This window comes from Abramis brama (genome assembly GCF_963993115.1).
Source record: "Abramis brama genome assembly, chromosome: 5".
Classification (NCBI taxonomy): domain Eukaryota; kingdom Metazoa; phylum Chordata; class Actinopteri; order Cypriniformes; family Leuciscidae; genus Abramis; species Abramis brama.
In genome coordinates, this window is record NC_139967.1 from 10,240,723 (window position 1) to 10,264,635 (window position 23,913).

General features: G+C 38.2%; 1 protein-coding gene across 21 annotated transcripts in view; it reads left to right on the top strand.

Moving 5' to 3' along the window:
- Positions 1-598: 598 nt before the first annotated feature.
- The window catches only part of fbrsl1 (fibrosin-like 1), a 300,204-nt gene continuing 276,889 nt past the window's right edge, over positions 599-23,913 (top strand). For 11 of the 21 annotated variants that reach the window (XM_084113435.1, XM_084113437.1, XM_084113449.1 and 8 more), the window contains exon 1: positions 1,304-1,702. In XM_084113435.1, the coding sequence (XP_083969561.1) occupies positions 1,430-1,702 (273 nt within the window). In that variant the 5' untranslated portion in view covers positions 1,304-1,429. Of the gene's footprint in view, positions 1,703-23,913 lie in introns of all 21 variants that reach the window. The other 10 variants (XM_084113440.1, XM_084113443.1, XM_084113445.1 and 7 more) reach the window with 4 other exon arrangements.

Here is a 23,913-nt window from a genome sequence, read left to right on the forward strand (position 1 = left end):
AGAATGACAGATGGATAGATAGATAGATAGACAGCCAGACAGACAGACAGATAGATAGATAGATAGATAGATAGATAGATAGACAGACAGATAGCCAGACATAAATAGATAGATAGACTGACTGACAGACAGATAGATAGACAGGCGGATAGATAGACAGACAGACAGACAGGCAGATAGACAGACGGACAGATAGATAGGCTAGATACATAGATATGTCTTTTTAAAAATAATAATAATTTCCTTTTAATGCCTCATGCAACTAGGTGGAAGGTTTTTACACTCCAACAGTGGACAGGCTACTTCACAAGCTCTCTGTGCTATAATAAGGGAGAGTGAGTGTTTAGGCTACACTCGGTGTGGGCTTTTGAAGCAGTCTGCACTGCACTGATGCGCATTTGTCCGCTGACAGCTCGCTAACTGCGCGTCTCTCCACCCGCTGACAGACGACAAACACCCTGCAAATGACATGCCACGAAAAAATAAGTTCATCGGAGTAATATAATAAAGCAGCTCACTTCCTCTGGCAATCGCAGAAGTGGCGGAAGTACGTCAGTTTGCTAGACTCCGAGCATTTACACTTCGCAGTGCGATTTCTGACGAGCAAGAACAGAGAGAAGAGGAGATGTGAATCATCCGCTGTCTCTTTAAAGCCACTTAGCGAAGCTTCACGTATTCCGACAAACACGCCGACGTCTTTCCCTTCAGCCGCAGCAGCGCGCGCGGGCAGCGTTCAGGAATGGACGCGTTCAACTTACTCTCTGCTGGATAACCAACTCTTTTCCTGGTTGGATATGATTTGTTTTTGGTGGATTGTGTGCTGAAGAAGGATCTTTGGGGGATATAACAGCGTTTTCAGCCTGACGCGGACCGTGTTGTCTCGGATGGTTTCGTGGCGTCTCTTCACGCTGAAACTTGGCGATACAATAAGTTCCTATTTTTAAATTGTTTGACAAACACGCGGATGCCTGTTTGTTTGGTTTCTGGCACAGTGGGTCATGAATCGGGTGAAGATTAAAGCAGGGCCAGCGTCATGAATCCAGCGCGCGGTCTGCAGTATCTACACACACTGATGTTGTTGTATACCATTGCAACAAAGTTGCCGTGCGCGTGGAATTCACGCTACTGTAATTAAACAGCCATTTTGCACCTGTTTAAATGAAGCGAGGCGTTTCGATACTGTGACGCCGTGGTTTGGATTAGGCTACACGCCTTAACCTGCATGGATCACATTTGTTTGTTTATCACATTACGGAGCTTAACATCCAAGGTCATACTGTAAATTGTTTACAGGCTTCAGTAGGCTATACATGGATGTGTTGTATTGATTGTGTGGAATCGACTGGTTTTTACGTGATCAAGTGTCATTTTTTTTTCTTTTTTGTTTTTTTACGGGGGGGAGGGGGGAGGACATCGCACCGTTTTTAAAATGGAAGGGAAAGTGAAGCAGAGTCGCAGATCCCGTTCGCAGCGCGAGAGGGGACGGAAACGGGAGGCACGCGCCGGGGAAACCCGCAATCGAAGCCCCTCGTCTGGTTCCGAACGGGAGCGAAGTCCCGGTAAAAACGCTCCGCCACGCTCGACATCCTCGAGCAGAACCCCGCGACCCCCCCGGAGGAAGAGACGCGAGTCCAGTTCTCAGGAGGAGGATATTATTGATGGATTTGCTATTGCCAGTTTCGTCAGTTTGGACCGTCTCGAGGTAAGAACCAGTTTAAATATTCTGAACACGTCTGACCGTCTATGGCCGCTGCGACGGTTCAAGTTTTTGTGTGTGTTCCATTATACGATTGTGAACGGCTGTGATGGCATAACCGCTTCTGAGGGTGTTAAACAGGTGTTTGGTGTTGTTGTCACAGTGTCGCATTCCAGAAGTTCCGTTTGCCAGTGAGCGTTTATGATGACAGAACACAGTGATAGTGACGTAATAGAGGTCACGGCTTTTGATTTTGCTCGCTGTCACTCTTGCAGAAGTGTGTCAGGAGTGTTTGGCAGGCCACTTCGAGGAATACAATGAATCATTTTGAAGCTCCTGTTTGAATAACAAGAGAAACAATATCGACTTGAGTTTGCCAGGCTGCTGAAATCATGATTCATGACATATCGGGAAGTTGTGGTTTTTATGGTTTGGGGGCTTTTTATGTAGCTGTAAATGTCTCTTATAAATGACACTTGTTGACATGCAGTTCCTGTCATTACTGTAGGCTACTGTTGCTGTGACAAAATGTTGTTGTTCGAGATGACAGTTTAGATGTTCCAAGTTTTTGTTGTTATTCCAAGTTGTAAAATCATTTGCACCTTGAGTAGCTACCCATTCACAACTCAATGTGCTCATATCAAGATGTTTATTTGGCCTGTGCAAAATATGTGATCTATATTTTTCTTTAACTTAATGACCTTGACACGGGGACTAAAATAGTATTTAAAAGCAAAATAGCTCCAGTGATTATTCGGATTATGCCAACAGTCTTTTTACAGTGTTCAGACAGTTGACATTTTTCATTCAGAAATTGTAAACAAGTTAATCATAGGTGTATTCTACTTGTTTTTGTATAATTTCCATTTCAGACCCTGACCACATCATTGTCCCATATGTAGATTAAAAAGCATCATTATGTCTCAAGATTTCCGCAAATGAAGTGCTGTAAACAAACCGTCAGACTCAATGTGGGCTGTATTTATTTAGTGTGTAGTCTTTGTATGTGAGTGTGTGTTCCCAGACATGATCATTGATTCATCAAGCGGTGTGTTTGATCTTTTTGTACTGATAGACACACACAGTTGTGCAAACAGCCTTGAGTTGACGGAGAGTTGTATAGCTGAAGTTATTGGCTAGCAAGTGTGAGTACATTCATGACAAATGACAGTGGCCTAACATGACCAGTGAACTGTAAAACAGGGCTCAGTCACATAAACAAACATAATATACTTCTACATTGACTATGAAAACAGTTGTCATAGTGCCTCTCAGGATCAAGTGATTTATTGAATGTGTTGCGGTTAAATAAAAAAGCCGGTTTGTGTTAATTTAAACATTAACGTGCTAATTGAGTGGTAATTTCTCTACTTTGTAGAGGTGTTCACAGTTCAGGCATATGACCCTGATAAATAGGCATTCCCTACCATGATTACTATTGGCTTGCTTACATTTTCATAAACGTGTACAGTTTGGTTCATATGTGTTGTTTGTAGGGTGAACAGCACATCACTTTGTGTAAGTATTAAGATGTTCTAGTTGACATGATCGTTTTGAGGATCGAATCCGCCCACATGCAGTGTAATTCAGGCCACTGCAGATAAACGCTTCTCTCTTTGAACTTTTCCTCATATTTTGAATGTCTGATGAACTGTTAAGTGACTAGAGCTCTCCATCTGGCAAAGGAAAAGAAATCCATCAGATGCATTTGTTTACTGCTTAATGATTTGCTTCTGAATCAGCTTACCTGCGTGTGTATGAATTTTCAGGGATGATTTAAATGTCAGCTGTGGGATATGATGCAGTGTGGTAGAAGCTTTGAGATGTGTTTTAGCAAAATTACATAATGCCTCCCAGCTCCTTAAGTCCTTCGGTGTAATGAAGTACTTAATTGATAAGAAAGCTGCAGTTATTTCCCCCTCATGAGAACGAAGAGGCTTGTGTGTTTGTATGGTTGTGCTGGATACAGGATCCTTATAGTTATATTATATATTTCTCTGGGTTTAATGTTACAAGTTGGAATTTTAGTTGAATGTTTTTGCTATGTGAACATTAGGTGTTTCATTTGCATTTCTGCTTCATTCTGTTGGATCTCTGCATGTAACTATTAGTTTTACCCATTGTTTTGACCTCACTATAGTATGAAAAGATGAAGAAAAAAAGAAGTGTAATAGTTAAAACGAAGGCAATGCTCATATTGGAAGCTCAGGAATTTTTAATAAAGTATTGCACTGGATGTGACATCTCCATGGTGATTTTAGTTCAAGGGAATGAAAATGATGATGAACTTTTGTTCTTATGTTGTTAGATATAGATAGCATGATGTTTTTGTATTGCCTACTTAAATTTGAAATCTAAAAGAAAATCGTTCCACCAGCTGGTGTCCACACTTGCACATTAGCTGCTCTAAAGGAGCCTATAAGCTATTTATAACTGTTCTAAACATGAAGAGGTGGAGAAAAGTGAATGCTAATGAAAACTATGACCTACGATGCTCTTTAAAAGACTGAATTGAGGTCATGTAGTGTATCATTAGTATTTGTTTGACATCCATGTTAGACAAAACAATGTTCTGTGAAAGACTGTAAACAGTAAGCAATAAACATTTTCAAGGCCGAGTTTGATTCAGCTTATTTTCCACTTGTACTATTTTCCAGCAATTTAGGTTTTTTTCTTTTTTTTTCTCCATGAAGCACCCGCTGGCTGAGAAAGCTGTTCAGGGAAGAAAACGACAGACTAGCGTTAGTGCTTCTCTGAAAATTGCTATAAAAATAATGGGAAAGAAATTGAGAAGAGTCATAAGTGGCTCATTAAGTAATATAGTGTTTTCTTTTTAAACAGGCAGACCTTATAGCCCAGGTTTCTCATTCAGTGAAAACTATTACTGTTAAACACTTGCACATTTCAGGATTTTTTTTTTTTCCGCAGTGATTTATGAGCATATGAGTGATTTTTTTTTTTGATTTTTTTTTGGACTCAGGTAGTTCCCTTTGACACCATGTGAGTGTTTGCTATAAACTTGTTTCTGACTTGTTGGAGCCTGTTCTGACTTATGTTTTCAGGGCTTTTGGTTATAGTTGTGGTTGTGGTTTTCTGTCTGTTTCTGGGCGTTGATGAATCATTTCTCCAAACAAGTTTCAAATCATCATGCCTCTAGATTTGTCGACTAGATATTTCAAACAAGGCCTGAATCTAACCAAAGTGATGACTTTTAAGCTGCTTTATTTCATTGGCTTTTTTGTTAAGTTACCACAAATAACCACAATTTTAATCTGTTGACAGTAAGTATGAAATCATGTAATATTTGTGTATAAAATTGGTAACTTGGACGGCACATAAGGCCACAAAATATTTTTTCTTTTAATAAGATTCAACATATTTGTGTATTGACTCTGAAGTAACTCTGAATAGCTTAAAAGGGACATTTTTATGTTATTATTATTTCAGACAAAGTATATAGGCTATCATGGATTGCTGTATTTAGCCTACTTATTTTTCTACACCAATACAACAATAGTAGTCAACCAATATGTCGGTAAGGCCGATATTTGGAATTTTAAATGATCAGCATTGCCAATATTTTTTTTCTTTTTGGCCAATAGCCTAAGTGGTGTTGCTATCTAAAGTATTAATGTGTTTAATTCAAAAGTTTATTTTTTCATCAAGTTTTTCATCGTTCAAATTATATATTACTAATTTATTAAATATTTCTAAAATGACCATGTGCACCATGTGTTATTTACTGTAAATTAAATAATGATATCATATATCGACTTTATATCGTCCATCGGCCACCCTGATCTCTAAGATATTGGCATTGGCCATAAAAAAAAAAAATCCATATCGGTAAACCTTTAACAAGAAACAGTAAAGAGCAGTGATATTTACCTACCTATAGTTTTACAAAAATATTTTTAAATCTGAAAAATGCCGCAGAGGGAACAGTTTTCAGAGTAACGCTTTATTTTAAGGTGACTTTGTTATACGTTACTTCATGTGCTTACTATAATCACAGTAAATTATGCATAATTGCAGGTAACTAACCTTAAACCAAACCCTAACCATAACTCTGTGGTAAGTAATTTGTTACATTTTAATAATTCGTTACATTTATATAGTGCTTTTTCTGGGTACTCAAAAGCGCTTTACATGGAAGGGGGAATCTCCTCAACCACCACCAATGTGCAGCATCACCTGGATGATGCGACGGCAGCCATAATGCGCCAGAACGCCCACCACACACCAGCTTACTGGTGGAGAGGAGACAGAATGATGAAGCCAATCAGGATGATTAGGAGGCTATGATGGACAGAGGTACATGTAGTTCATTAAAACTACTCTGTACTTACTCAAATAAGTACTATGTAACTACGTCATCTTAAAATAAAGTGTAACTGTTTTCAGTACAAACAAATTGTTCAATAGTTTTAAATCCATACATTAAAACTGAATAATGGAAAGACTGAAAATAAATGGTCTAATAAAAAGCATATTAAAACCATTGTCATATTCACAATGTTGCTTTATTTAATATTGCCAGCAAAATCATCATGGTTATATTGGCAATTTGATATATTGTCCGACCCTAGTCGTACATGCACATTATTGCTTCTTAGTTGGCACAGTAGTAATGAGAGAGTATGTGTGTGTAGTGTGTACACTCATACGGTGAGTCTCCGTGTGTGTCTTAGAGCATGTTTTCTTTATAAATGACGCTTGCTGTGAAAGCAATTAGCGTAACAATTGTCGACAAGCTCCTGCTCTGAACGTGAGATAGCTGCCTCGGCTCCATGGGGAAAAGCCTTTATGGTCTGACTGATACTAACAATAATTGCTGAGAGTGCTATTCCCACATTGAAATAAGATATGGAGATGGGAGAGGTTCTCAGAGGCCTGTCTTCCTCTCACACTCCTTCTCTCTCGATTTCCCTCCCTTTGTATGTTTTAGTACATTTGCGGTTTGTTGATTGGTGTGAAATGAAAGGCTCTTATGCCTGCATAACCTTTAGATTTAACCTGGATCTTGATTGGTCGAGCCTCAGCAAGAAAGGTCATCAGACCCATTGAAAAACGTTATTCCCTGGATATGATGATTTATTAAAAAGATATGCTCCAAATCTGAGTGGACGGGCTGGTCAATTTATGTATACAGCTCATTTGCATGGGATGATGCCCTTTCTTTGTCTGTTCAGAGTAACATGTGTTAGTGTTAGTCAGCATCTGCATAATTAAACGGAAGTTGAGCGACCGTGCTGCCCTTTCACCACAGCCATTTGCTGCTAATTCAAGAGGGGTCATCTTGATTGTTTGGCTAAATGTTGATTATTAGAGCATGTACTGTTTAAAGTGTCCCTATTATGCTATTTTAAAGCTGCTTAATTTTGTTTTGGAGGTCTCCTACAATAGATTTAAATGCATCCAAAGTCAAAAATACTTACATTTTCTTATGTACAGTGCGTCATCACAGTGTCTGAAATGGTTTGATAAAGTATTTGGTCTCTCTAAAACCCCTCCTTTCTGAAAGCCTGCTCTGCTCTGATTGGTCAGATGGCCCAGTCTGTTGTGATCGGTCTAGCGGTTATAGTGCGTGTCGGATACGAAGTGGCCATTAGTAGGAGCTGCACAGGCCAGTCAACTTTTAAGTTTTACGCTGACTAGTTGCTGATCATGGCCTATAGAGGGCGCAACATAAGCAACCCACATTCGAATCTCAGCTCGAGTTTCAGGCTTAAGCCCAAAGCATGCTTTGGCCGTCTGCATACAGTCCGCCTGACCAAGTTCCGCAGATGTCTGCACAACAGAGCATGTGCGAGTGACTTGAGTGCTTGAAAACAAAATCCACTAGATAGATAGCACGCACACTGAATGCGTCTTTCCGCGCTCTCGGCCAAATGAATATACTGAAAGGCTTGCACACTCAACTGTGTGCGAGATGGAGCAAAAAGTGGAAAATGAAATATACCCGAGCTTTTATTTGTTCATTAATGAAGTCATCAGCGACTCGTTGACGTCGACTCAAGTTTAATCACGTAAATGTTGAGTTAACAAATCTGAAGTCGTTAAACCCCTAGCCGTTATCATATCTGAAGTTCAGTTTTGGAGGCTTCTTTAGCACTTTTATACACAGTGATACGAACAGTAATAATGGCGTCGGTTTTACTGTATCAACTCGAGCCAGTGTTGTCAATTTTTGGAAGTGCATGCAAAGTGGATTTGCTTTCTCAGCGCAGAAAACAGTGTATTCTCAACATGCATTAAACTCTTCCAGGCCTCAGCTACAACTACAGTGTTTGAGGGCAGATCAAAGTACACCATAGGCTGGCATTATGCAAATCTGTTACAAACCTACGTAGGTTCGAGGAGGAAGTAAGGCTGGAATTACTAACAACTCGTTTCAGGCCGTTTAGAATCGGTTCGTTCTCCATTTATTGTGCACTTTGATCTTTAAAACTTTGCTGACCTTTTATATTCACAAAGAGCCATATTACACACTACAAAAAAGCATTATGGGGCACTTAAAAAAAACCACGCAACAGTAGTTTAAATGTAGAGTCTGTACAGCAGCGCCGCAGATGCCAGCTCTTCTCTCTGTATTCTAGCTTACAGCTTAATGACTTCCTGCCAGGGCTAAAGTATTTGCTCACTTCATAAATCCCCCCTATTTTCGGCCCTAACCTCCCCTCTCACGCACCGCTCCAGGTGCTGATGAAACCGTTCCCCTTCTGCATAATCATATTTCCTCTAGCATGAGCCAAAAACAGCCAGCGAGCCAAAGCTGCTTTTCATTGGAGCTCTCCGCCGTACTCGTCCCTCGTGATTTCATGACTTTTAAACGGTTAAGTGGAAGACTTTAGATTCTGATTAGATACACTTGGTATGCTTGTACAGAATTAGAAATAGGCTAAGTAATAATAACAGTGCCACAGCTTTCAAGAAAATTGACATTGATAAAACATGACCACATCATTTTATTTCCATCACCTATAATATTCGTCTAACTTGTTTATAAAGGCTACAGATATTTTTTCCATGATTTATTATGGTTGCATTTTATTTTGTTGGTCTACTTTAGACATTCTACTACCTATAAGTAACTTTGCAACTACATGTCAACTAACACATTTTAGAGTATTGACATTGTTAAAAATGTCAATAGACTAAATAAAAATAGACTTAGGTTAGGGTTCGTGTAAGTAGAATAAGTTGACGTAGTTGGAAAGTTACTTATAATCAGTAGAATGTCTGTTGGGGAACCATCACAATAAAGCGTTTGTAGATATTAAGCAGACAGTCTACTAATATGCTAATGACAGTTATTTGACATGTAGTTGCAAAGGTAGTTTACATATAGGTAGTAGAATGGACCTTCAAAATAAAGTGTTATATAAAATATAAATATAAAATATTTAAAACCAAATATAAAACCTGTATTATATATTTTATATGTTAAATATATTAACTTTTTTTTGTGTGTGTGTGTTTTTGAAATGTCTCGTGCTCACCAAGGCTGCATTTATTTGATCAAAAATAGTAAAAAACAGTAATATTGTGAAATTTTATTACAATTTAAAATGACTTTTCTTATTTATTACATTTAACATAACGTATTCCTGTGATGGCTAAGCTGGTTGTGCTGCTTAATAGTTATGTGGAAACTTGATTTTCTGGATTCTTTGAATAGCAAGTTGAAAAGAACATTGTTTATTTGAGGTAGAAGTCTTTTTTAAATATTATAAATGTCTTTTATCTTTTGATAAATGTATGCATTCTTGCTGAATAAAATTATTCATTTCTTTCAAAATCTTACTGAGTCCAAACTTTTGAATGGTATGTGTATATAAAAAATGCACCATGAACTATTGAAAGTGATGTTTTTTTAATAATATATAAGTGTAGTTCTTTTTTTTTTCAGTTTGTGGTGTATTTTTCTAGCTGTGGATTTCCATTGAATGTAATTCTAAGTCCTAGCTATTCTTCCATTTTACTGTTGCTGAAGTGTAGCCTCGAGCGTACAGATGATCTGTGGTTAGTGAACATTGACATGCAGCGTCAACACTTCCAGAGTAGACAACCTCAAGCTGTCACAGCGTGACTCAGTGCTGGTCGATTCTATTGTAGAAATGGCGTTATTGTCTGGAGGCAAGTTCTGGATGGGCGGGCTAATGCCTTGGAAATACTATGTTATAGAACAGTTGCCAACAATTTCACAGGTGTGAAATGAACATTTTAGAACAGTGTGTTCTATAACAGTGGTTCTCAACTCTTATGTTGTAAGCACCAAAGAATAATGTTGATCCAAATAATTAAATATTATACATAATCATGAATAGTTTGTATAGAAAAATAAATAGGCCGATCTTTTTATTAACTGGATTATTTCTAAAGGGCTATCTATATATATATTTTTTTTTTATTATCTAAGGCCTACATCCAATCAAACTAAAGAGCTGCATGATTCTGAATAAATTGAGAATCACATTTTTATTTTTATTTTTTAAATATAGATCCTAAGTCTCCTACAATTCTGAATAGACAACTAATTTAACAAAATAAGTAATTTACTAGAGATTCTGACAAAATGTAATTGATACCATCTTTATTTGAAGCATTATTGTCGCTACCGTAGACATCAGTGTTTATATCAGAACTTTAAACTTTTATCCCAGTACTTCTGTGATGACTTGAATTATTGTAACACAGAAATAATGATACTGTGCAAAATGACAAAATCTTATTCACAGTATAACTCTTATTAACACCATGCACATCCCGCTCTTTATTTTCTCATTCATGCACGTTTCTTTGTCACTCCAAAGCATTAATAACTTTTAATAGTAGGCCTACTGTGCTACGTGAATAAACATGCCACGTTATAAACTATTTAGAAAAATCTCTAACGAAAGACACTGCTCAGCCTTCTATTTTGGCACAGGTTGCCTTTCACTTAGTAGAACTAGCCTAATTAGACAAATGGAAACAAACCATGTGATGCCCCTCATTGTTTGACTCAGACTACTAAATATGTGTTCACTTACAAAGAAGATAAACATGGTTTGACCACAATGTGATGTGTGTGTGGTGTATTATTGGCCGCTGAAAGCATGAACATGCAAACTATAAGTCACACTTCTTCTGTTGTTTAACCATACCAGTCTGTCATGTTAATAATTCTGCATATTGGTGGGCTAATAGAGTTCATGGTAATATCAGTTCATTTCAATGTTTGACTTTTAAGGACATTTTGATCGCTGTTGTTGTATGATAAACAATTTTGGTTGTTTGTTGGGTCGCTCCTTACTGGCTTTAGTTTTTGTATTATCTAGTTTGAATTGTTGTCTTGGAAATACTATGTAGGGTGTCTACAGCAGTGTGTGTTTTTTCCATAAATGCCATTAGATGCAATACAGCATGTTTTTCTTGTGGTGAAATGGTTTTAGTTGGGGAGCAGCTGTTATGTTGATGTTGTAGGTTTTCGACTGAGCAACAGAGAGGCCCTCACTGTCTGGCTGTATTGAGGCTGGAAATAGCACACTGACACACACACACACACACACACACACACACACACACACACACACACACACACACACACACACACACACACACACACTGCTGCCACAGAACATGACTGACACTGCACTGGAAATCAAAGAAAAACACCCTAGTCTGCAGGGAGGGACACAGTTGTGTTTGACTGCCGTCAGTTTCAGTCCACTGTATTGTTACTGGAAAATTGTCTCTTTTTGTCAGATTTGACCCTAGTGATGAGACATCAGATGACAACAGTGATGGATGCGGCTTTGCCACACTTCATGAATGCAATATCATGAATTCTGCTTTGCATAGGGTGATCGTATAACACTTTTTTTTTGCATTGTTTCCTCGAGGTTCACTTTCAATGTTTCTTGCATTTATATTTATATGATGCATTTTGTGTCCTCTCCCTGATCCTTTTACCTAGTGAGGTCTGTAATACTTAGTGAAAGCTATCTGCTAGCATTCCCATTCTTCTCAGTGCTTTCAGGTGTAGTTCATTGTTCCCAAACTTTTAGAGTGGTGCACCCTGAGGCATTTAACAATAATATCCTTCTGCGTACTCCCTCTCTTCCTCTCTTCCACTTAGACTGCAGTCACATGTTTTCAATTAAGGGACAATATTTGGTGCTTTAAAGGGATTTTCATGTGCATCTTTTATAAAGGCAAAGTTTTCTAACCCTGTATGCATCATGTTTTGTCAATTTAATTGAATTATGAATATAATAAATAAAGCAATAAATTAAACTAAATCAATTTCAACCAAATGAAATCAGTATCAACAAAAGCCATCTTTGCACTGCAGTAGAACAAGCTGCATAGATGCATTTACACACAGGGTATTTTTTGTATCAAAGAGAGTTTGAATCTTAAATCGATCTCTATGCACAGTCTGTGTCTATATTTATTTTTTTCATGCTAGCTAGTCCTGCAACCTGACTTTGTGCATTGTTGAGAATGGCAGTAATGTTGTGCATTGAGAACGGCAGTAATGTGGTGCAATTTGCTAAGACAGCATACTCTGCATGCAACCTATCACATGCACGCTGCTTGTGTGAATGTAGACAGTTTTGACCACAAAAGATAATTTGGTAATTTGATTGGATAACATGTATTTGACCTTTTACGGTGCTACCATTTTCCTGTTTTTACACTAGAAGCAGCATTTTGTTTGTTAGAAATACATCCTCCATTTTAATGTTATTTTAAGGTGGGGTAGAATTAAATGAACGGCAAGACTCAGCATTTTGTTCACCTACCCCCTCTGTCACCTCACATACCCCCAGGGGTACGTATACCCCAGTTTGGGAACCACCAATGTAGTTAAAGCATTTAACAGGAATGGTTAAATGGCCCATGCTAACTGCCCTTTATCACATTAAACAGGCCTTTTTTTTTTTTTGCTACTGTAATTTTAAAGCTTAGTAATTATACCTCATTAAAGGTTTTGAATATGAAATGTGTAAGAACATTGTCATAACAACCATCCTGATTTCAAAAAGCTGTTTTTGCAGTTTTGTCTCCAATAGTGTTTTTGAAAGGTAAAGCATCTTTTCATAGTCTTTCATTTCAAACGATCAAGAAAAAACAATTTTTGGACATGAAAAGCTTTGCTCCTTAAGTTGGATAATATATAGTTTGTTAGTTTTTTTTTTTTTTAAAGGCACTGTAGCCATTCATTTACATTCAGTCTCTTATGCTCACCAAGGCTGCATTTCTTTTGATAAAAATACAATGAAAACAGTAGTATTGTGAAATTTTATTACAATTTAAAATAATTATTACAATCTTCAGTGTCACATGACTCTTCAGACATCTAATATGCTGACTTTGTTCTCAGGATACTGCCGTTTTGATTCATTTAATGCATCCTAAACAGTTGTTTTTCTCTTTTTTTCTTTTTTTTTTTCTGACATGTTTTGTGTTATAACTCTTTAACACATTTTTAGTGAAGTGGAGGTTTAACAATTCAATTGTTGGATTCTTTTGTTATTGTAACTGGCTGATACTTTTTGATTTGGCAGTTTCTTTTTCCTAGAGGATACAGAAGGACCACCTCGGTTTGGTCTTAAGAGCTTTTCACTTCACTTTTCAAAGACGCTGGGCTCCTGCAGCCCATGTGAGACAAGCAGGGTGCCTTGGGCAGGATTATTCTGTACGCCTCCGCGTGCTCTTCCAGAACTGGCACACTGTCTGGCTGTTTATTGGTTTTGTAATGGGATCCATATCAGGAATTTTTGGCAGACATTAAGTAAATGAGCTAACACACATTTGGACCCCACAGGCTAAATAAGAGCCATTGTTTAGTGCAGAAAGCACAATAGTTTTTCTGTCTCAACGCCACTGCCTTAACGCTTCACAGAGCCAGAGAGAGATATAACAAAGCTTTGGTCAAAGTAATTGCTAATTGTGTGATTTCCTGACCTGAAGCATTTGGAAAAGCGCAAAGCATGTCTGTTTAGTCTCGGAAATCACTGTGATTCTCACCCCTAGCTGTATGTTGTACTACACAACACCTATTTATTTGTTGGTCTGCATCTCATGGGGAAGCGGAGATGAGGTGGTTGGCACCAGCCCTGCAATAATCTCTCCAAACCCTGCTGACACATGGGTGTGGTACACGTACACACTTCACACGCAGCTTTAAAATGCCTTTGTGGTGTATGGTCCTTCGAAATCTTCCTAGAAATTTTCTAGAGTGCTGCTGGCAGAAATACGGTTCTTTAGCTCGTGATCCAGAGTGCTGACCGCATTGTGGGCATTCTTAAAGTTTACACGTCTGTTCACTTGGCTGTTGAGTTCTCTGGACAGTTCTTTCGGTTAAGACACCTGGAATAAATTTCACGTGTATCAAGTTTCCCAAGGCAGAGGTGTTGGAGCAGTGGCCAAAACTTTTTCTGCCACAGTTTTTCCCCATCTACACACACACACATAAAGACACTCTCAAACATGACCTTGCTTGCAAAATCCTCGAGGATTTCTTTGAATCACTGTAATTAATACTGTACTACAACTTCTCAATTTCAACGGGCTTCTCTTTGTGTTTGTAATGTTAGTGGAGTCTTAACATGTTCAGCTTCATACTGTCAGATGCTAATATTTTAAGGCACACAACACATTGTGGTCTCTCTTCTCTACTCACCACTGTACTTGTAAATCCAAGGACTGGGTATGCATCATCATATTTTCTTTTCTTTTGTCTACAACTGGATGTGACGGCCGTCTCGAGGCTCCAGTCTACTAGATGTGACAAAGTGAACATTGCAAATCCATTTGTCCTTTGTGTCAGAAGTTGCACGACCGCTGGAGTACGTCAGAAATAGAACGGGGCATCAGTTTACTTTCTGGGATTTGTTGTGTCGTGTCTCGCTGCATCCAGTGTAAACAGCATCACTGATTATAATGGGTTCCATTTAGTTTTGTTGCATCGCGCAGCTCGTGTGTTTACTGTTTTCGGTAGTTGTGACGTTTGAAGTAGATTCATTGTCAGCTTTAAGTTTACCTGGCACTGGCAGTCCTTTTACAAACCTGTCCATCCATGTATTAGTACAGAACCATGCATAATTCATTTAGATTTATACACGGCTCTCTACGGTATTCAATTCTTATTCTTCAACTGCGCCATCTGGTAGTCTGTTATTGCATGACAGCAACTGTTAAAACTGATAACAGACCGCTCAAGCGGGTACTGCGAGTCATCTTGAGGTAATAGAATGTCAAATTAATATTTTGTGTTAAATTATTTACTTATGTGGCAAGTAGTAAGCGGAGTGTATATGCATGTTTGTGTGTGTATAATAAGCAGGATAATATCGCAGTGGGGTCTTGACCCTGAAGAGGTTTAATTTGCAGAACAATCTTTTGACTGTACACTATCCCTTAGCCTTGCAGCATCCTCAAAAATATTATGTAGCACAATTGTTTTCAATATTGCTAATAAGAAGAAATATTTCTTGAGCATCAAATCAAGACATTAGAATGATTTCTGAAAGATCTGGTGTAATGATGCTGAAAATTCAGCTCTATCACAGGAATAAATAACAATATTTCACAATTTTACTGTATGAGCCTTGGTGAGCATAAGATACTTCTTTCAAAAACATAAAAAATCCGACCGACGCCAAACGTTTGAACGGTAGTGTACATGACAGAATTTTTCTGTTCCTTTAAATTGAATTGATAATACGTCAAGGACTTGACTAAAACATAAATTATCTCAAAAGCTTTGGTAACACGATGCACTTGCACATTCTCAAGGTATTCAAATGGAAATCTCAAATAGTTCTGCAATAATAATCAGAAAGCAATGGCAGCAGAGTTTTACGCTCGGTCGCCTGCTGTATTTTCTCTTCCTGTTGCTGTCTGTCTATTTCCATCTGTCTCTCTCGCTCTCTCTAAGCACCTCAAGTATGTGTGTTTATGTATGTGATGGCTTTTAAAACATCTTGTTAAACATAATCAGTTTGTTAGCAGACTGCTAAAAACAGCAGTGCTCACCGCTACCCACATACTCGCACAGATACACACACACTCGCACAGATACACACACACACACACACACACACACACACACAAACAAACCCAGTGCAACTGAAAACCTGACAAGACGCCAAACTTGACACAGATTTATTTCAAAAGGCAAAGTGCTGTGTGGTACAGAACAAGGAACAAGGCAGCAGAGATGTTTAAAGGAACAGTTCGCCAAAAAACTGTTTACTCACATCTTATATCATTACAAACATATATTCCAAATCTTTGAAGTCATATGATAATTAATTGACTAATAGTTATCTTCTCCTCTAGTGAGCTGCTGAAGTTGGATCGGTCTTTGTAAACAAATCATTAGACTGGTTTTCTGAATTGAATCCACTGATTTATTAAAAAAGATCCTACCAGTACTCTCTAACAGTTTTCTTGAACATTTCTCTTTTTGATTTCCACAAAAAAGTCATACCGGTTTAGAATGACATAAGAGTGAGATGGAATGACTCTGCATTCTGTATTGTTTGTCAAGATTGATGCATATGTATTTGGCATTCACCCATTCTTATGGGATGTTATGAAGTTTTCATGCAGCTAAAATTCTCTCATTTTCTTTTGCTTTCCCTAGGGCTGCATTTTTGGAGCATTAGTGAATTTTGTGATGATTTTTTTCTTCCTCTCACTGCTTTATTCATCATAGTATATTGATTTCTCTTCTACGGTTTACAGACATTGGCTCTGTACAAGAACTGTTGAGATTATTTAAAATTTATAACTTGTGTTGAGTGCAAACTAAAGTTGTTTGGTGGTCCTCTGGGGTTAAAGCGGCCGTTTTCACTGAACTCTGAGTAAACTGAGTATCAGATATATTCAGAAAACATCAATTTTAGCATCTCAAACCCTCTCTGATATTCATGATGTTGCTTCATTTTATCACCAGTTTATCAATAATTATATCTTGCTATGTTGTGAATAAGTTGTAAATACAGTGCTATGCATAAGTTTAGACACCCATGCTAAAGTTGACTAAAAAGAGGAATAAAAAATCATCTTTTGGAAATTGAACTTAATGCCTTAATTAAAAAAATTAGGAAAAATCCAACCTTTAAGGACACCAATTTTCTTTGTGAATGAATAATGTATCGTAAATAAATAAATGTTCTTCCTTAAAATACAGGGTGCATAAGTCTGGACACCCCTATGTTAAATCCCCATAGAAGCAGGCAGATTTTTATTTTTAAAGGCCAGTTACTTCATGGATCTAGGATACTATGCATCCTGATGAAGTTCCCTTGGCCTTTGGAATTAAAATAGCCCCACATCATCACATAGCCTTCACCATACCTAGAGATTGGCATGGTTTTATTTCAGTTAGCCTAATAGCTGGTTTGATTTGCATTGAGAGATGATCTTATGGAAAGTACTTCGTGCCAAAAGATGATTTTTTTATTCCTCTTTTTAGTCAACTTTAGCATGGGTGTCTAAACTTATGCATAGCACTGTATTAGATATATTGTTAGCTGTAATTAAAGTATGAATTGTGCAATTTCTATGCTGGTATAGTGTCATAAAAAAAGAAAAAAAGATTGTTTTCAAACAGGTTTAATAATAACTTCCACTTTCTTCCATTGCCAATCAGGTAGTCCTGCCAAAAATTCACACTCATTGACTGATTTTGCTGGGTTTGGCCACTTGGGATGGTAAAACTAAATTTTGATTGTGCCACGATTTAGGTGGGAAAATTGTTTTGATAAAAATTGTGATATATACTTATTAATATTTTGGAAGTACTTTTTATTTTATTTTGCTTGTTTGTAGAGCTGTGCAATTTGGCCAAAACAAGATTTGTATGATAAAATAGTAATAATAAATTAATGTTACTATTGCAATTTTGATGTTAAACTGAAAAAAATATAGCCTGGTCCTACCAGACTCTAGTACATTTCATTTGTACAGAGAGTCTGGCCACCCTCCATTGACAAGCGTTAACTTCCTTGAAGGTGGGTACTCGCGGTTTGGTCGTGACGTAACCCCTGCAACTCAAACTAGCGCACAACCTCAACGTCATCGTTCTCAGCCACTCCCTCTGTTCGCTGATTGGACCGGTAAAAATTTGGCCGGAGAAAACCCACCACGAATATACTGCAAATCCAGACAATGAAAATTGAGCGGAAGTACGTAGGAGGGCAGAGCCAGGCTAAAAAAATAAATAATATAATTTCTTAATTTTCATATGCTTAGCCATCAAACATTTATTTTGGCAGAAGGCCCTTAAAGGGGCTATGTGTAGGTTTTTACTTAAAAAAATCTTTAAGATAGTTTTCATTTGTACATGTATGAGCCAACCATGATGTAATAAAAAGAATGACATCTTGACTGTCCACCACGGTTGCCTCTATCAGCCTGTAGGCTCAATTGTGTGTGGAGGTGTGGAGGAGTCGGGCCCGAATCAGCGCGAAAATTCAGTAGCACCTCAATGCAGTACATGAGATCTGGGGGGAGGAGCTGGATCCAGATATAAGGGGTGGAGATTGGTAGGTTTAGGGATGGGTTTAGGGATTAAGGGGTGGAGATGGGTAGGTTTAGGGGTGGGTTTAGGGATCAGGGGGTGGAGATGGGTAGGTTTAGGTATATGTAAGGTGGGAGGAGTTGGATCTGGATCCGACTCCTCCCCGTGGATTTCATGTTCTGCAGTGAGGACCATCTCCGAAAATTCACAAAATGTGACGTCATGCGCGTTCTCGTCTACTTGGGCTTACATCCGTACGGCACGGCAGCCATTATTAGTTAGCAGCGGCGATCGGTAGTGTTTTCAAATGGTGTTTTCTTACCTCAAACATTATGCTGGTGAATCTCGATGAGCCGTCAGTGGTTGCTGCGGCAACCCTGGTTGATGTGGTCGTGCTCGTACGAGCGTGTGCGCACCGAGAACGAGCATGAGACTGGCTGCAGTTCCTCTAACGGCCACTGGTTTCAGTAACTGTAAGAAATTTCAGAACCTACGCAATGCTCCTTTAAACCTTAAATTTGGTGGACAACAGCCAGTTTATAAGCACTTCTCATTACAAGTATGGGAAGATGGTTGGTGCATGTTGCATTACCAAATGCACATTATAAGCAAACCAAACTCAGAGCAAATGAAGAGATTAGTTTGTGTGGAGCTACCTTTGCGATTTGATTAATCGCACTAAGCCATATCGTGATTCTGGCTTTATTTTGATTAATTGCACAACCCTAGCACCAGTGTTTACACTTTTTGGGTAAATCAACCAATCAAGTGTGCCACACACATCCTGAAAAGTGAAGCCAAAGCATTTTGATCACCCCCTGGTGGCTGGCTGCAGCATAGATCATAAACCTCTCCCTTTCTTTGTACTCGAATAAGTTGCGAGCCAAACTTTAAAAATCCAATTGCACTTCAAATAATTTTTTCCAAAAGATGGTTTCTGTCATTTTAGGTAGTTCATATGTTCAAGTGTTTGTATTTCTAACAAATTTAAATATTAAAAATCAGTTGTAACGTCTGCGGGAGTATGGGCAGGGCTCTGAATGACGTAATTGGCAACAACCATATCTGCGATATTTTGGCTTCATTTTTCTACAGTGGAAGGAAGCAGAGACAGTCATCTATCTTTTTTTACAGTCTATGCAGTAAATGCATGACTAGACAGTCTCTGCATGATAAGCTGCGATAGGAGAAAGTACTTTTAGTTGTATTAAGTTGAACTCTGCAGCTGAGGCAGAACACACACACATAGACACGCTCATGTCGTGCTTGCTGATGCAGCCCTCTAGACTAGGTCATCTGCGGTCCCAGTCAAGCGATGGATGACCTTTCCCAGGACGCACGCCTCTCCTCCTGTACTGAATTTTAGTCAGTTCTTCTCTTCAGCAGAACCCTATCAGTATTCAGAAGAACACTGGCATGACTGTGTGCTTGTGTATTCACCCTTGTAATGCATGTTTGTGAATGACAAAGATAAAAAGGACGTGAAAGAAAACAAACCAACAAGCCCCAAAGCAAAGGACGTCTGAGAGATTCTGCAGGGCACTGCCGAGAAAATGACAAGGACGGATCTCTAAATAGCATTTAGTGTTGTTTTACAGCTCCTCGCGAGCAAAGGAAAAATGACAGGAAGGAAATCTGTGCATCAGTAGATTCAAATCTGTTTAATGCCTAGAAGGCATTCTAGACTTGTACGCTACAGAGGCTTTTTGTTCTGCTGTTCTTCCTTCTTTATTTCTCCATAGTGTTTTTGCATTACGTGCACAGCTTGATAATAGTGAGTTGCATGTTTTTTAGTTGCTGCATCCACTGCAGAAATCTCTAATGAATATTGATATATTGTTGTTTTGACAACTGTGAGGTCATAGTACTTTTTCTCTTTTCCCAAGAGAAACAGAGCAATGCCAAAGCATGACAGGCCTCTGCCGAACCCAGCATTCCTCTACTCTCGTAGACACCAAAGCTGCGTGTTTCTGTCCTTGAGGGTAGTAGCCGCTCTATTAGCGTGTTTATATTGAGGCTACACTATTTATTGTTGTTTTATGCTTGACTTAATAAAGTAATTGGTTCATTGTATACACTGTTGAGAGAATGGGAATGGAACTGATTTGTCATTTAGCAGATGCTTTCCTATGCAGAACAACTTGTAACGCTACAGGGACAATTCAGTCTTTGAGCAGTAAGGTTAAGGGTCATTAATTTGACCTTTGACCTTTGGGTTGCAAGTTCAGACCTTTAAAGACCACATTGGAAATGCATTTAACTTCTGTAATGTGAAATAAATCTTTTTTTTTCTTCTTAGGCTGTATTTATTTGATCAAATATACAGTATAACTATTTAATATATTTTAGAATTAAATTTATTCCTGTGGTTGCAAAGGCAAATTTTCATCTTGTCTTCAGTGTCATATGATCCGTCAGAAATCGCTCTAAAATGGTGATTTGGTGCTCAAGAAACATTTCTTATTATCAGTGTGTAAAACAGTGGTGCTGCTTATTGTTTTTTTTCAGGATTCTTTGATGAAAAGAAAGTCGAAATAACACTATTTATTTGACATAGAAATATATTTGATCAATTTAATGCATTCTTGTATTATTAGTATTATCTTGCATTATTATCTAGTATTAATTAGTATTAGTATTAAAAAATTAAATGGAAATTTAACTCCAAAAGCCAAGCAGAATATATAATTGTGAATATCTGAAGTAGAAAAGTTGCAAGGAATTATTAAATCAAACCTTTTTTTGTATTTAGAGTATAACATACACTAATAAACTGTGCAAAATTCAAACTGTTACTTTTTTAGGTTATTGAATTTCATGTTGTTTTTAAACTAACATCAGTCCTTAATCTCAGAAAACATTTGGATTTGCTGCACAAAATATGCTTCAAAATCTCTAATACAACACAAGCCTTTGCAAAAGTTGTCACATTAAACTAATTGTCTAAACATTTCACAAAGATGCCCTGTTTTGTACTGTGCACAGAGCAGTTAGTGGCTACTGTGGAAACACTTAAAACCAAACATGTGACCTCATAATCATCACTTGAGATGATTGACAGCTGAAATGGCCTCAAGACGTGTAATAACAGGAGTCTCTATTAAGTCAGCCGTTAAGTGTGGCGATTAAGATTTTCTCCTGCTGGAATAATACTGACTGGCCTAATGCTGCCTGTGATGGACTGAATGTGCGTTTCTTTAAATATCCATTTTTCAATCCTTCTTATGATGGTTTTTGCTAGTGTGAGCTTTTTGCAAAGAGAGCCCTATGTTTGAAGTAGTTGCCAGACTTGACATCCAGAAGCAGTTTTGACAGGTTGAATGTCATATGTCTCTCTTTCTCTCTCTCCTCGTCTGTCCTTCTCTTTGACTTTATTATTGAGACAGTGTTGTTTTCTTTCTAAATATCAGTGCTTCTGTGTGCTCGCTGTCAGTTGCTTGACTTTCAGTGTAATTGAACTTCCAGATGCCAAGGGCAGAGACACATTAACATTCATTCATCTCTCTCTCTCTCTCTCTCTCTCTCTCTCTCTCTCTCTCTCTCTCTCTCTCTCTCTCTCTCTCTCTCTCTCTCTCTCTCTCTCTCTCTCTCTCTCTCTCTCTCTCTCTCTCTCTCTCTCTCTCTTTCTCTCTCTCTCTCTCTTTCACCCTCACCCTCACCCTCACCCTCACCAAGGCACCCCCACCTAAATTCAATCTGTTCATCATATAAAGCGATCAAGTCTTTTCAGAAAATTTGGACTAAATTGCTCTATTCATATGGATTACTTTTACATTCTCTTTATGAACTTTTTGAAGTGACAAAGTGGTAGTTGCATGGACTGGACTCAGATTTCATTTAAAATATCTCATTTGTGTTTCAAAGGTGAACGAAAGTCTTACGGGTTCAGCCTCATGTAGTTCCAAACCCATATTACTAACTTCTTTGTACAGAACACAAAGGAAGATATTTTTAAGGAAAAAACTAAAATTAGACACAATTTACTTTTTATGTTATGGACAGTTTCTTTCTTTTTTTTTTTTTCATACAGGTTTGGAATGACGTGAGAGTGAGTAAATGATGATAGAGCTATTTCTTTTGGTGGAGACTTGAGACCTTTAAGAGACTTGAATGTTTTATAAGAGTTGGTGCTTTGAGGCATCATGGGCGACAAACCGTTGGCAAGTTAAGCAGAGAAACTACTCATGCTCTCGCGATCCTCTTGATACCGTTGAGTAGGAACACCAACTAGCAACCAGCAGTACTGGGTGACCTTCAGAGATTTAATCGCACCTTCTACGTTTTTTTTAAAATTCTAATCTTGATTAGATTTTGCACACGTTTGAGTATTCAACACTTTCTCTCTCTCTCTCTGTTTATTGTCACACTTTTAAGATGTTTCGCAGCTGTAGTTGTGGTGTGATGTGGGTTTTGATTTCCTTCTCTGCTGGTCTGTTGTTAGATGAACTGCGAATGAGGCGCTTGATTCTAAACCATAAGCAATTTATTAAATGCAAGAGAGAGAGAGATCATAAAGATTATTTGACTATAACAGTCAAAGAAGAGAAGTATATGGCAAACACACACACATGCACGGCACGCAAATAGTACTTACCCTGAACTAAAAGAAAACACAAGCTGGCGACAACCGGCATCCTTGAATAATGCATTTTTGTAACACTTATCTTGTATTAGTCCTTGAAGGAAAGGGGCGAGAGAAATCGCTGCGGATCGTCGCATGCCGTCCCTGAAGTCTAGGTGACCTGATGTGGCTACCTCAAAATGGTATGATGAACATAATTGCGTATGTGAATTATTTAGGGCTATAACTAATGATTATTTTGGTAATTAATCTGTTGGTTTTTTGTTTGATTAATCTAACTGATCTCCATCTGTCGGTGGAATTTAAATTGGACTCTAGATGTGTGTGCATGTTTTCCGCATTTCAAGGGTCATTGCATCACCAACAACAGTCTCCCCAAAGGTAAGATAATGCGGAACGCAGTGGCCCACAGCGAGCTGTTTGTAAACGCTGATTTACCTTACGCTTAGAGACACTTAATGCACATGTGCGCACAAGCATGTTAACGCTCACTATTTGAATCTCCCCTTGAGGGAAGCACTGTAAACACGACGCCTGTGCACAACACACACACTTGGCTAAGCTTTATAAAACGGTCTTAAGTGTATTAAAACAGCATTCAAAAGCCTAGCAAAGCTGCAGGTTTAGTATAGCAGCTGTGGAGTGTTTTGACCAGAACTGTAAATCCTCAATTCTGGAAGGAACTTCATTCATTTGTTATCAGATTTATCAGGCGAGGAGTTGTCCGGTATCACTCGTCAAGAGCAGCCCCGTAAAGCTGAAATATAGAGAGAGGATGAAATTGTATATTTGAGCGAGTCCTGTCCTTGGAGATTCAGAGCGCTCTGGGTTTGGCCTACAGCCTCACATCTGTTGAGCAGAGCACTGAAAGATCCAGCCCAGCTCTCTGTCTTTCTCTCTCACACATATATATCTGTGTGTGCATGTCATGCGGCATGACATGCAAAATACCGTCTCGCCAAATGATATACTGTTATACGATGTGCAGAAGGCAGTCTTTTTCATAATTGAAATCATCTAGGATCCTCATAGCATACTTGCTGCCACATGACTGTACTGCACTGATTTAAAAAAAGAAAAGCAAAAATATTTATCCATGTATGTATGTAT